The sequence below is a fragment of the Carcharodon carcharias genome, chromosome 25, assembly GCF_017639515.1.
Source record: "Carcharodon carcharias isolate sCarCar2 chromosome 25, sCarCar2.pri, whole genome shotgun sequence".
Classification (NCBI taxonomy): domain Eukaryota; kingdom Metazoa; phylum Chordata; class Chondrichthyes; order Lamniformes; family Lamnidae; genus Carcharodon; species Carcharodon carcharias.
Window position 1 is genome coordinate 19,040,264 of NC_054491.1, and position 14,995 is coordinate 19,055,258.

Here is a 14,995-nt window from a genome sequence, read left to right on the forward strand (position 1 = left end):
CAACCTCTCCCTGTCCTATCCTGGGTCCCAGATCTCCATTTACCCTGGTCACTTTGGAGATGAAGATCCTCTCATTTTTTGAGACCACACACAGATGGCAGCCACAGCAAACCTGATTCGGTCCAGAATGTGTCTCGCCTCCAACCCCATCCCCACCCTGACCACCGATTGGGTGGCAGAGCCATCCCTCAGGTCATTAAGACCCTCAGTCCGTGAAAATTGCGCTTGCCAGCAGGCTGGAAGTGGAGGTGGAAAACACGGCGCATGATTATTCCCTCCTTCTGATTCCCACCTCTGATCGGAAAATCCATCCACATGTCCCCATCGCCTTTACTTCCAACGCATTATGCAAATCTGAGGCAAAGTTGGGAGGATTCCGCCATGCCCAACCCTATTCAACCTGAAGTCTGCACACATGCACGCTCACCAGCTGGAAACCTTAGATTGTGATCAGTCACCATTTTCTCCCCTTCGATGGACTGAGGTCAGTTATTGTTTCTTACATTGTAACAGTGGCTATACTTGATAAATATTTCATTGGTTGGAAAGTGCGTCGGGACATACCAAGGTTATGAAAGGGGCTGTTTAACTGAAAATCTTTCTTCCTACACCCACAGTCATTACAGGTAAGACCAACTGACTGGGCAGAAACTGGGATGGAATCGGAGCTACTTTGGTCTCCATGTTTCAGTATCAGTCTGTTTGGTCCTTACCATTGGGGTAACTGCCCTTCCTAAAATAACTTTCTGAGACATAGTTGGTTACTATCAGCAAACATTATGTGGTTGCCCAGCAACGGTTCAGATATATTTGTAGAATTTGTCTACATTTGACAGTGGGCAACTGGTTGTACCGGCTGAATAGCTTTTGTGATTGCTCTATTAAAACAGAGCTCATTCTGATTACAGCATCTGTCAGTGCGTCACAGGACTAGGCACTTAGTCTAAAAGCAAACACCCGAAACACATGAGCTACTGACAGTCATGAATCGCGTGTGCTGAAAACATTTCATAATGGTAAGACTGAAAAATGAGAAATTTAAATCAGTGTTTCTGAAGTATTAATTATTATCTATCTTTATAGGAGTTTATGGTGTATAAGGAGTAAATGCTGGATGTACACAGTAGGTCAGTCAGCTTCTGAAAAGGGACAGATAAGCCAGAGCTTCAGGCGGACACTATCCACTGGCTCTACATCTACTGGTTCTAATGAATGACCTGTACCCAAAGTGTGAAGTTGCTCTTTTCTCTTAAGTGCCGAGTAACCGGCCATGTATTTACAGAATTGTACTGAAAAAATGCTACAAGATAAAGGCTCAAATGATGTGGATCAATGGACTGTGCTCTTGTGTAGTGAGTTAGACGGTGAGGGGTTCAAGCCCCACTCCATGAAAGTTGAGCATAAAATCTAAGCTGGTACTGAGGGAATGCTGTGCCATCTTTCTGGTGAGATGTCGAGGCTATCTCTGCCCGTTAGATGGCTATAAATGATCCCATGGACTTACTTGAAAGATGGGAGGTATCCTGGCCAGCAATGACTACACTTCAGAAATACCTAATTGGCTATAAAGCATTTTGTGATGCCCTGACACTGTGAAAGGTGTCATGTAATTACAAGTCTTTCCTATTTACAATACTCGTTAAGCACCGGTTTCTCATACAAAGTTCAGTGTGAATAGTATATAGCTCAGTGTGTTAGGGTTTTATAGAGATTCCTTGCAGATTGCCCAAGGGACTGGTTCTGCTGAATTTTGTTGGTATTTTCAATGGGCTCCCAAGGCACCATCGTCTCGTGAATTTGTTTATTTGAACACATTCCATAGCTTTAGAAGCTTCTGCAGTGCAACAGGTTTCTACGTTTCCCTGCCGCACAGTGCACAGACTATTTCCTTTTTTTAAAATATTGTAGGAATTCAGCCTAATATTTCTGAATGTAACCTTTTTTTTAAAATCTTGTCAACTAATGGCAGGTGCCAGTGAACAATCCATGTTAACCTGATATTGCCCAAATTTACCATGCAATTTGTGACTAGAATGTGAAACTTGCTGCCACAGGGTGTGGTTGAAGTGAATAGCATAGATAAATTTAAGGGGAACCCAGGCAAGTACATGAGAGTGAAAAGAATAGAAGGATTTGCTGAAAGGATGAAACGAAGTAGGACGGGAGAAGGCTCATGCGGAGCATGAACAGCTGCGTAGAATAGTTGGGCCGAATGGCTGTTTTTAATGAGTACATTCTATGCAATTCGAATGTTTAGCATGACAAACATCTTGGGATCTTTCACTTTGTTAATGGTGCTATGTAAATGCAAAGCGTTTTTGACAGATTGAAATATGAATCTCAGTCATTGGACAAAGAGACTTAGAGGTCATTCGGATTGAGGAATTCTGATCTTTCACAGTGTACAGGAGCATGAGTATAATATGGAACTTGACTTACAGACACTCCCCATTTGCAAGTTGCCAGCAGTCTGACCCTCGCCCAAAGCAAATATCCAATCCAATATGACAGCTATTGCCCTAGAGTATTGTGTACAGTTTTTGTCTCCTTACCTAAGAAAGGATCTACTTGCCACCAAGGGAGTGCAACAAAGGCTTATCCAAATGATTCCTGGGATGGCAGGATTGTCCTGTGAGAGATTGAGGAGATTGGGCCTGCATTCTCTAGTGTTTAGGAGAATGAGAAGTGATCTCATTGAAGCATACAACATTTTTATGAGGCTCAGCAGGGTAGTGCAGGAATGATGTTTGTCTTGGCTGGGGGTGCAGGGTGGGGGGGGGTGGTGTTGGGGTGTGGTGGTGGGCGGTGTGGGAGGGGTGGGGTGAGGGTGGGGTCTAGAATTTGGGGACACAGTCTCAGAATAAGGGGTAAGCCTTTTAGGACTGAAGAGAAAGTTCTTCACTCAGAGGGTGGTGAGTCTTTGGAATTCTCAACACCGGAGGGCTGTGGAGGCTCAGTCACTGAGTATGTTCTAGGCAAAGATTGATAGATTTCTAGATATTTAAGACATCAAGGGATATAGGGATAGCTCGAGAAAATTGTGTTGAGGTAGAAAATCAGCCATGGTCTAGTTGAATGGTGGAGCAGTCTTGAGGGGTTGACTGGCCTACTCCTGCTCCTATTTCAGCACAGTTCGTGACTCCTCAGATACCGAAGCAGTCCATGTCCAAAAGCAACAAGATCTGGTCAATATCCAGACTTGGGCTGACAAGTGGCAAGTAACATTCATGCCACACAAGTGTCAGGTAATGACCATCTACAACAAGACAGAATCCAACCATCATCCCTTGATGTTCAATGGCATCACTACCACTGAATCCCTCACTATCGACATCCTGGGGATTACCATTGGCCAGAAACTGAAATGGACCAGCCATATAAATACTGTGGCTAAAAGAGCAGGTCAGAGGCTAAGAAGCGTGCGATGAGTAACTTGCCTCCTGACTCCCCAAAGACTGCCCACCATCTACAAGGCACAGGTCGGGAGTGTGATGGAATACTCCTTGCTTGAATGAGTGCAGCTCCCACAACAATCAAGAAGCTCAACACCATCCAGGGCAAAGCAGCCCGCATGATTGGCATTAATCCACAAACATTCACTCCCCCCACCACCGACGCAAAGTGGCAGCAGTGTGTCCCATCTACAAGGTGTACTGTAGGAACTCACCAAGGCTCCTTAGACAGCACCTTCCAAACCCACAACTACCACCATCTAGAAGGACAACGGCAGCAGATAGATGGAAACACCACCACCTGGAAGTTCCCCTCCAAGACACTCACCATCCTGATTTGGAAATATATCACCATTCCTTCACTGTCTCTGGGTCAAAATCCTGGAAATCCCTTCCTAACAGCACAATGGGTGTACCTACACCACAGGAATTGCAGTGGTTCAAGAAGGAAGCTAACCACCACCTTCTCAAGGGCAACTAGGGATAGGCAATAAATGCTGGCCCAGCCAGCGAAGCACACATCCTATAAATGAATTTTTTTTTTCATTCCTATGTTCCTATGACAGCAAATGTGTGCAAGCCTGTGAATGTAGATTTTGAGATGAGAACAGGGGGATGTAAATAATAATGAAAGTATCTTGTGGATACTCAGTATTATTACAAATAATTTCTTCCATTCTAGATAGGTGTTCATTGTCCATCCCTGTTTCCCCCTCCCTGCCCTTCTCTCCCATTTTCCCCACACTCTCCCACCATCCTCTTCTCCCTCTTCCCCCCTCGCTCCCATCTGTCCTTCTCTACCTTGTCCCTCACTCACTCCCCTGATCCCTCCCCTCCTCTCCTCACCTACCCTCCTCCCCCTGTCTCCCTCCCTCTCCCATTCTCCCCTCTCTCCAACACTCCCTTCCTCTCCAAAAGCTCCTCTCCGTCTCTCTCTCTCTCTCCCCGTCTCTCTCCTGCCACCCTTCCCTCTCTCCCTCCCTCTCTCCTTTCCCCGATCCTCCTGCAAGCTCTGGAATCGCACTTTAAAGCTCAGGCAATTTCATTCTATTTGCATTTATATTTGACTGGCCTGTGCTGTTTGTACTTTGCTTGCCGGAAGGATTGGAATGGGCAGTTGTCTCATTGGTGGATAAATCATTAATGCAGACAAATAGGCATATCAGCAACCTGAGATATCAGTAAATTAATTGTCATTTTTGAACAACCACACCCATTGTTTCAAAGTTGCTGGCAGAGTTTGGTCCAAAATAAATAAATAAATTGTATTTATATAGTGCTGTTCACATCCCAAAATGTTTCATAGCCAATGAAATACTTCTTAAGTACACTTCAAAATTGGAAATGCAGCAGCCAATTTGCACACAGTAAGCTCCTACAAACAGCAGTGAGATAATGATCATGTGAGCTTGGTTGAGAGGTAAACATTGTTCTGGAGAACTCCACCCCTCATCTTTGAAGTAGTGCCAGTGAATTGTTTAAAATCTGCCTTAGAGGCAAACTTACCCTCGGTTTGACATCTCACCTGAAAAATGGCATCTTCAACTCCCTCAGCACCTCATTAAAGATCAGCCTGGATTTTGTGCTCATGTCACGAGCTTGAATCCATTGCCAAAAGTTTATAATAATATTGGCAAATTGCCTGTTGCAATGCCCACAGTCATTTGATGAAGTTCAGTTTGTTTTAATGTAGAAGATGGCAATGGTGTTTGGAGAGACAATTTAGACACACTTTTTAAAGCCACATACGGACAGAGTCTACAATTACATTGTGACAGCTGACATGGCAAAATTGAATGGGAACTGTTGGTACTGGAATTTACACTAGTAAATATTGGCACAATAGTGTGGACAAAGGTTATTAACTCAGAAAGTAAGGTTTTGAAACTGGAATTTAATATCTTATGAAGCCCTTTGAGACCCCTGCACTCCTCCATTCTTGGCCTCTTGTACATCCCCAATTTGCATCGCTCCACCATTGGCGGCCATGCCCTTAGCTGTCCACACCCTAAGCTCTGGAATTCTCACTCCACACTTCTTTGTCTTTGAACCTCAGCCCCTTCCTTCAATATGGTCTTCATAACATACGTCTTTAGCCAAGCTTTTGTTCACCTGTCCTAATATAGGAAGTTAGGAGATAAATTAAAATGCAGGACCTCAAATGTAGTAATCTCAGGATTACTCCCCACTCCACATGCTAACGAGAGCAGGAATAAGAGGATAAACCAAATGAACACGTGATTGGAGAGATGGCGTAGCCGGGAGGGATTCAGATTCTTGAGGCACTGGGACTGGTCCTGGGGAAGGTGGGACCTGTACAAACTGGATGGGCTGCACCCAGGCAGAGCTGGGACCAGTGTGCTTGTGGGGGCTTTTGCTAGTTCTGTTGGGGAGTATTTAAACTAGTGTGGCAGGGGGATGGGATCCCAGGAGTAGGATCAGATAGGTCAGATTCAGATCAGAAAAATAGAGGTAGAACATTAGCTAGGGACATTGTGGTTGACATGGAGTTACAGGAGAAGCAAAGTTTACAAAGTGTCCAGCAAGGGAAATTGACAGTGTTAAACTGTTAATACATCAGTGCAAGGAGTATTACAAACAAGGTAGATGAGTTAAGGGCACAGGTAGACTCATGGCAGCAGGATGTCATTGCTATAATGGAGACCTGGCTAAAGGAGGGGCAAAACTGGCAGCTTAATAGCCTTGGTTATAGAGTCTTCAGACACGATAGAGTAGGAGATAAAAAAGGAGGGGCGGTAGCACTAATGGTTAAAGAATCAATTCCAGTTGTGAGAAGGGACAAACGAGGCTTTATGGATTGACCTTAGAAATAAAAAAGGGGCAGTCACACTACTGGGAGTATACTACAGTCTGCCAAATAGTGAAAGGGAGATAGAAGAACAAATATGTAGGCAAATTTCTGCTTGTAAGAACAAGGGGGCAATAATAGTAGGAGACGTCAACTATCCTAATGTCAACTGGGATTCAAATAATATAAGGGGCACTGAGGGAGAAAAATTCATGCATTGTGTCCAGGAAAAATTTTTCGACCAATTAGTGACAACCCCAATTAGAGGAGATGCAATTCTAGACCTAGTCTTGGGGAACGAAGAAGGGCAAGTGAGTGAAGTGACAGTTGGCGACCATATCAGGGACAGTGATCACAGTTCGGTTAGATTTAGCATTACCATGGAAAAGGACAGAGATAAGGCAGGAGTAAAAGTCTTGAACTGGGGGAAGGCAAATTTTGCAGAAATGAGAAGGGACTTGGCTGAGGTGGACTGGACAACACTGCTGGAGGGTAAAACAGTGGAAAACCAGTGTGAAGCACTAAAAAGCGAGATCCTAATTGTACAAAGTAGACATGTCCCCTACAAAAATAAGAGTGGTACTGCTAAAACAGGGTACTGCCTAGAGGAATAAAGGGGAAGATCAAACAGAAAAAGAAAGCGTACGATAGACACAAAGAACTAAACACTGCAGATAGCCTAGACGAATATAGGAAGTGCAGGGACGAAGTAAAAAAGGAAATAAGGAAATCAAAGAGATGGCATGAAAAAAGATTAGCAAGGAAAGTTAAAGATAACCCAAAGATGTTTTACCAATACATTAATGCTAAAAGGTTAGTTGAGGAAAAAGTGGGACCTATCAGAGATGAAGATGGAAACTTGTGTGTGGATACAGAGGCAGTGGGAAGGGTTTTGAATGAATATTTTGTCTGTGTTTACAAAGGAAAGGGAGGATGTAGATATAGTAGTCCAGGAGGAACACCGTGAGATATTGAAGGGGATAGTGATAAAGAGAGAGGAAGTACTTGAAGGGTTGAAATCCTTGAAAGATGATAAGACACCAGGGCCAGATGGATTGTTTCCGAGGCTGCTGAAGGAAGTCAGGGAGGAGATAGCAGATGCTCTGAGAATGATTTTCCAAACTTCACTAGATACAGGGGAGGTACCGGAGGACTGGAGAAATGCAAATGTTATTCCAGTGTTTAAAAGGGGATCAAAGGAAATGCCAAACAATTATAGGCCAGTTAGTCTTACATCGGTAGTGAATAAATTAGTAGAATCAATCCTGAGAGAAAGGATTAACTATCATGTGGAAAGGCATGGACTAGTCAGGGATGGTCAACATGGATTTGTTAAAGGAAGGTCTTGTCTCACAAATTTGATTGAATTCTTTGAGGAAGTTACAAGAAGGGTTGATGAAGTTAGTGCAATGGATGTTGTGTACATGGATTTTAACAAGGCATTTGACAAGGTCCCACATGGCAGATTGGTCAGGAAAGTAAAAGCCCATGGGATTCAGGGTTGTGTGGCAAACTGGATAAAAAGTTGCAAATGGAACGTTGTCTCAAGTGGTGTTCCACAGGGCTCGGTGTTGCGACCCTTGCAGTTTGTGTTATATATTAACGATTTGGACGTGAACATGGGGGCACGATTGGGAAATTTGCAGATGACACAAAGATTGGCCGAGTAGTGAATAGTGTAGAGGATAGCTATGATCTCCAAAACGATATAGATGGGTTGGTGGAGTGGGCGGTAAAGTGGCAGATGGATTTCAACATAGAGAAGTGTGAGGTCAAACAGTCACAGGGATTACACAATAAATGGGAATATACTAAGAGGGGTAGATGAAGTGAGAGATCTTGGTGTACAAGTACATAGGTCCCTGAAGGTAGCAGTTCAAGTAGACAAGGTTGTAAAGAAGGCATATGGAATGCTCTCCTTCACTGGCAGAGGGATAGAATATAAAAGTAAGGATATATGTTGGAATTGTATAAAACACTGGTGAGGCTACAACTGGGTATTGTGTGCAGTTCTGGTCACCACATTACAGGAAGGACACAATAGCTCTGGAGAGAGTACAGAGGAGGTTTACAAGAATGTTGCTAGGGTTAGAAAAGTGTAGCCAAGAGGAGAGATTGGATAAATTGGGGTTATTTTCCTTAGAACAAAGAAGGCTGAGAGGTGACTTGATTGAGGTGTGCAAAATTATGAGGGGAATAGATAGAGTGGACAGGATAAAATTGTTTCCCTTGATGGAGAGTTGTAGAACCAGGGGACATAGATTCAAGATAAGTTGCAGAAGGTGTAGGGGGGACATGAGGAAGAACATTTTTACGCAGAGGGTAGTGGGTGTCTGGAATTTGCTGCCCAAGTTGGTGGTAGAGGCGGAAACCCTAAACTTATTTAACAAGTACCTGGATCTGGACTTTAAGTGCTGTAAGCTGCAGGGCTATGAGCCGGGTGCAGGAAGGTGGGATTAGAAAGGACACCTGGGTGTCCTCGGGCCGGCATGGACAAGATGGGCCGTATGGCCTCCTTCTGTGCTGTAACTTTTCTATGGTTCTGTGTCTCAGTATCAGAATTTAGTCTGATAATGCTCCTGTGCAGCATATAAATATATACACTTCTACTATATTTGATTATTAATTTCCAAAATTCTGAATCAATGTTACAGAATTTGAATAGTTGAATCCTCTGGAACCATGAAACCTGCTGAACCCCAGGGAGAGATCATACCCTTAATGGAATCAACGCTATCTGAAGCATCACCAGCACAGTTTTCAGAAGACCCCACTTTGAGCTCTGAAGGCACTGAGCCCCAGGGATTTGGTGTGCCCTTCTTAGCAGTGACAAGGTTGGAAGCATCACCTCAGCTTTGCTCTGAAAACCCAACCCTGGGGTCTGGATTGATATTAGAGGATTCCAAGGATGACCCTTCACTCACTGTTAAACTGTCTGAGCCCCAGGAACAGGGCGTGCCCTTGTTAGAGGCGCCAACATCAGAAGTGTCAACATCGCTGCCGTCAGAGGGCCCGTCAGAGTCTGTCCGTCGCAAACGCTGGCGCAAACGATTCAGTAAGTCTGGAAAAGCATTTGGTCACCTGTCCTATATAATATCTCCTTCAATGGCTCAGTGTTCAATTTTGTTTAAAGTAGCTTGTGAAGGTCCTTGGGATATTTTACTACATTAGATACACCAAATAAATGTAACTTGTGATATTATATGACCTTGGATGACCATTCTCCTACCCACTCTCTTCACTAACACTAGTAAACAGAGTTTTAATAACCCCACATAATATGCAGCATATTGAAAGGACCTAGTATTGACATAGAAAACCTTTTCTCATTCACCAGCTCCTGAGCATGTGCAGATCAGAAATACCCTGTATTAGAAAGATTGGTTGATGAAAGACCTGGATTTACTTAGTTCGCCTTCTACCATCCTGGTCATTGTGATAATAGAGTTGTTGACTAATCATGGCAATCAGTTTCTATCAATGAGTCTACAAAAACACAGACATGAAGAGAGGAAACCCTTAATGTGATGGAGGGCTTTGAGAACCATAAGACCAAAATTACCTGTTCCTCCAAATTATGGTACACTCACCACATCTGCATTTTTAACCGCTCTATCATTGGTGGCTACACCTTAAGCTTCCTAGGCACAAAGTGCTGGAATTCCATCCCTTAACCTATCCGTCTCTCTGAGATGTTCCTTAAAACTCATGGGCAGAGTTTTTAATTCGGTGGACTCCAGCGATCGGCAGATCCAGGAGCGGATGGGGTTCAGACCGTTGATCGCAATCATCCCCCAACTGGCCAATTAACAGCCAGCCAGTGTGAAATGTGCACTAAAATGCTCAGCACTGCCAGGGTGGGGGCAGGAGGAGGGCAAATGCTGAAGTCAGCGCAGGCGAGAGGAGCATGGAATGAAAGCACCCTGAAGGCAGAGTTGTCGTAGGGCGCTGAAAAATCCAAAAGCAATAAATAAAGATTTTGAAATGTCAAAAAAATTTCCACGCATCAGAATCAGTCACCGGCACATATGGATGATGAAAATTCTGTCCAAACTGTTTTTAAAAATTTAAATATCAGAAACCTCATCCCGCCCTTGGATGAGATTTCCTCAAATTGGCCTGTGCACCGTGACGTTGGATTGGCAACGAAAAGTCTCCACCAGTTACAACGTTAATGGCCTTAATAGGCCTCTTAATTGTTGGCGGGCACGCTGCCGAATCTCGCACGTGCCGCTGACTGAAATGTAGGGAAGTTCGCCCGACGTCATAAAGCACTGTTTCACGCTCCAGCGGGTCGGGCACAAGCCCGCACACCGAGTGAAAAGTTCGGCCCCGTGTCTTTGACCAGGATTTTGGCCGCCTATACTAATGCCTCCTTACGGGTCTCGGTGTCCAATTTCGTTCCTGTGAAGCATCTTGGGATGTTCTACTAAGCTCAGAGCGGGTCTAAATTCAAGTTGTTGTGCCTCGAGCTAAAGTTGGTAATAGACAGATTTCCTGCTTAAGTCGGGGGTGACAGCGTTATGTTCACTGGTCATCTTGTTCCCTAGGACCCCGCAGGCGGCCACCCCGTGCAGCCAAGAGGATCCTGGTGCTCCTGTGTGCAGTCACCATTTTCTCCGCAATTGTAGTTGCAATGTATTTCATAGGTAAGACAACAAAAAGTTTCTCTGAGTAACACTGCGTAAGGTGGGGATTTTTAAAGGGACCATCTTTAATTTTAAGCTCAACTTGACTAATTAGTAGTGTGTCCTACATCATCAGGCAACTGCCATTCCTTCTTCCTGTAATGCACTCGCAGTAGGGGGACGAGGTGATGGTGTACTGGTATTCTTACTGGACTGTAATCTAGAGAGCGAGGGTAATGCTCTGGGGGCCTGAGTTTGAATCCCATCACAGCAGATGGTGGAATTTGAATTCAGTAAAAGTATGGAATTAAAAGTCTAATGATGACCATAAATCAATTATCAATTGTTGTAAAAACCCATCTGGCCCACTGGCCTCTTAAGTGAAGGAAATCTGCTGTCTACCTGGTCTGGCCTACATGTGACTCCAGACCCACAGCAATGTGGTTGACTCTTAACTGCCCTTAAGAACATTTAGGGATGGGCAATAAATGCTGGCCTAGCTAGTGGTTCCCACATCTCATGAATAAGTTAAAAAAAATAGGCTGACACCCCAGTATATCATTTACACTCTGCAGCATCACTTTATAGGTTAACCGATCAGCAGTAAATGTAGCTCTAAATTATGAGCTCTTGTTTTATGAAGCATTGCAGTGCACAATTCTTACCCAGTGCAATCATCTATCTTATCAACCAAAAATATTGCTCTTAGTTCAGATGTAGAAGACACTTGTTATGCAGGATTTAGCAGGAGTCCTTCCCCCACCTCCCCACCAAACATTCAACGGATCCTTTCACTTGCCTCCAGTGTTCTCCCTCTACCTGGACCCCTCCCCCTGGCCATTAACCTGCTCTTGATCTTTTCATTGCGAACTGTCAGCATGACACCAGCTGTCTTAATTTCTCTGCTCCTCTGACCCACTCCAACCTGTCTCCTTCTGAACTTGCTGTGATCTGTTCTCTCAGATCCAATTCTGACTTTGTTACCAAACCTGCTGACAAGGGTGGTGATGTTGTTAAAAGCAAAATGCTGTGGATGCTGGAAATCTGAATTAAAAACAGAAAATGCTGGAAAAACTCAGCAGGTCTGGAAGCATCTGTGGAGAGAGAAACAGAGTTAACATTTCAAGTCTGAAGAACAGTCATACAGACTCAAAACGTTAACTCCGTTTCTCTTGCCACAGATGCTGCCAGACCTGGTGCTGTTGCTGTCTGGCATACTGACCTCTACCTTGCAGAGGCAGAACGCCAACACTAAGACACTTCTTCCTGCCTTCCCTGGACCATGACCCCACCACCAAACATCAAGCCATTGTTTCCAGGACTGTCACTGACCTCACCTCCTCTGGAGATCTTCCTTCCGCAGCTTCCAACCTCATAGTCACCCAACAGCACCAAGCCCGCTTCTACCTCCTTCCCAAAGTCCATAAGCAGGACTGCCCTCGTAGACCCATTGTTTTCAGCCTGTTCCTGCCCTACTGAACTCATTTCTTCCTATCTTGACTCTATTGTCTCCCCTTGTCCAGTCTCTTCCCACCTACATTCGTGATTCCTTTGACGCCCTACATCACATCAACAATTTCCAGTTTCTTGGCCCTAACCACCTCCTCTTCACCTCCATCCCCCACCAGGATGGTCTGAGGGCTCTCCACTTCTTCCTTCAACAGAGGCCCGAACAATCCCCATTCACCACCACCCTCCTCCGCCTGGCTGAACTTGTTCTCTCACTGAACAATTACTCCTTTAACTTGTCTCACATCCTCCAAATAAGAGGTATGGATATAGGTACCACCAAGGGCCCCAGTTATGCCTGTCTTTTTGTGGGATATGTGGAACATTCCTTGTTCCAGTCCTACTCAGGCCCCCCTCCCACAACTTTTTCTCCGGTACAGCAATGACTGTTTCGCTGCAGCTTCATGCTCTCATCTGGACCTGGAAAAATTTAGCAACTTTACTTCCAATTTCCACCCCTCTCTCACCTTCACATGGTCCATCGCCAACACTCCCCTTCCCTTCCTTGACTTCTCTGTCTCCATTTCTGCGATAGACTGTCCACCAATATTCATTGCAAGTCCACCGACTCCCACAGTTACCTTGACTACAGCTCCTCACACCCGGCTTCCTGTAAGGACTCCATCCTACTCTCCCAGTTTCTCCGTCTCCACCGCATCTGTTCTGATAGTATTACCTTCCAAAACGAGCCAAAGGTTTCCTCCTCACTGTGGTTGTCAGGGCCCTCAACCGTGTCCGACCCATCTCCCGCACTTCTGCACTCACTCCTTCCCCTCCCTCCCATAACCATGATATTGTTCCCCTTGTCCTCACTTCTCACCCCATCAGCCTCCGCATTGAAAGTATCATCATGTCACCCACTAAACATATCTTCCCCTTACCCGGCCCCCCGCCAGCATTCTGTAGGGGCCGTTCTCTCCATGACACCCTGGTCTACTCCTCTATCATCCCTAATACCTCATCCCCTTTCCAAGGCATCTTCCTATGCAGTCGCAGGAGGTGTAATACCTTCCCCTTTACATCCTCCCACCTCACTGTCCAAGGCCCCAAACACTCTGTCCAGGTGAAGCAGTGTTTCACTTGCACTTCTTTCAATTTAGTCTACTGCATTCACTGCTCACAATGCTGTCTCCCCTACATTGGGGAGACTAAATGCAGGCTAGGTGGCTGCTTTGCAGAACACCTTCGCTCAGTCCACAAGCATGACTACGACCTTCCTGTCACTTGCCATTTCAATTCACCGTCTTGCCCTCATGCCCACATTTCTGTCCTTGGCCTGCTGCAATGTTCCAGTGAAGCCCAATGCAAACTGAAAGAACAGCACCTCATCTTCCGATTAAGCAATTTACAGCCTCTGGACTTAACATTGAGTCCAACAACTTCAGACCATGAACTCTCTCCTCCATTTTGTTTTGTTCTCAACCCCCCACCGCGCCCCCCCACCCCCCCCACCCTTCCCCCACAGGGCCAGTCCATAACTTGTTCTTATGTTTTGCTTTCACAGAGCACTGACCCTTGTTCTGTTATTAATGCATTCTGCTATATCTGACCTTTATGCCACTATTAGCACCTGCCTTTGATTTAATGCTATCATTACCACTCTCTTTGTCTTGTGTCCATGACATCTTTGTCAAATCTCTCCTGAGCTCCCACCTATCCCTGACCTTCTATTTTGTTCCACCTGCTTCACCCCATCTCTCCAACAATATAAAACCCATCACATTTCTACCTCTCTTCAGCTCTGAGAAGAGTCATACGGACTCAAAACATTAACTCTGTCTCTCTCCCCACAGATGCTACCAGACCAGCTGAGGTTTTCCAGCATTTTCTGTTTTTATTTCGTATTTCCAGCATCCGCAGTATTTTGCTTTTAATTTACTTGTTACACTCTGTTGCATCATTCTAGAGGCAATGGTGAAACATCAGAATGCATTTCACCTCTTCCTCACCTAGAGTTATAGAGTCATTATGGCACAGAAGGAGACCATTCAGCCCATCAAGTCCACGTCAGTTACCTGTAGAGCAATCCAGTCAGCCCCATTTCCCAAATTTATTTCCTTTAACTGCCCATCCAATTTCCTCTTGAAATCATTGAACGTCTCCGCTTCCACTACCTTCATAAGTAACGAGCTCTGGGTCATTACCACTTGCTGCGTAAAAATTTCTTCCTCATATACCCCCTGCGTTTCTTGCCCAAAACTTTATACCAGAAGTAGTTGGCAGTGGGGTGCTGCTCCATAAATGCCCAGAGTCCTTCAGTGTCTTTCCCAAGTGCTTACTCTTCACGTATGAACTTAAAATCAAAATGATCATCTCAGCTTTTCCTCTTCCCAACCGAGGGCTGGATGGAAACCAATTCTAGTACGTCTAATTCCAAGGCCACTATCTGTTATCTCAGAGTCTGGTGACTAAACCTGGGATCTTTTTGGTTTCTGGAAAATACTTGCACCTCACTGATTCAAGCTGGAAAAGTGGGCAGCAGCTCAACTTGGCATGGAATCAGCAATCTCATTCCTTACGGGAACACAAAACAAAATACTGTGGATGGTGGAAATCTGAAATGAAAACTCAGTAGATCAGGCAACATCTGTGTTACC

At 44.9% G+C, this 14,995-nt stretch overlaps 1 protein-coding gene across 2 annotated transcripts in view; it reads left to right on the forward strand.

Annotated features, from left to right (window-relative positions):
• Positions 1-923: 923 nt before the first annotated feature.
• Positions 924-14,995, forward strand: part of LOC121269637 (transmembrane protease serine 5-like) — a 42,825-nt gene continuing 28,753 nt past the window's right edge. For both annotated transcript variants that reach the window (XM_041174389.1, XM_041174390.1), the window contains exons 1-3: positions 924-1,016; positions 8,916-9,316; positions 10,812-10,910. In XM_041174389.1, the coding sequence (XP_041030323.1) occupies positions 8,944-9,316; positions 10,812-10,910 (472 nt within the window). In that variant the 5' untranslated portion in view covers positions 924-1,016; positions 8,916-8,943. The remainder of the gene's footprint in view (positions 1,017-8,915; positions 9,317-10,811; positions 10,911-14,995) is intronic.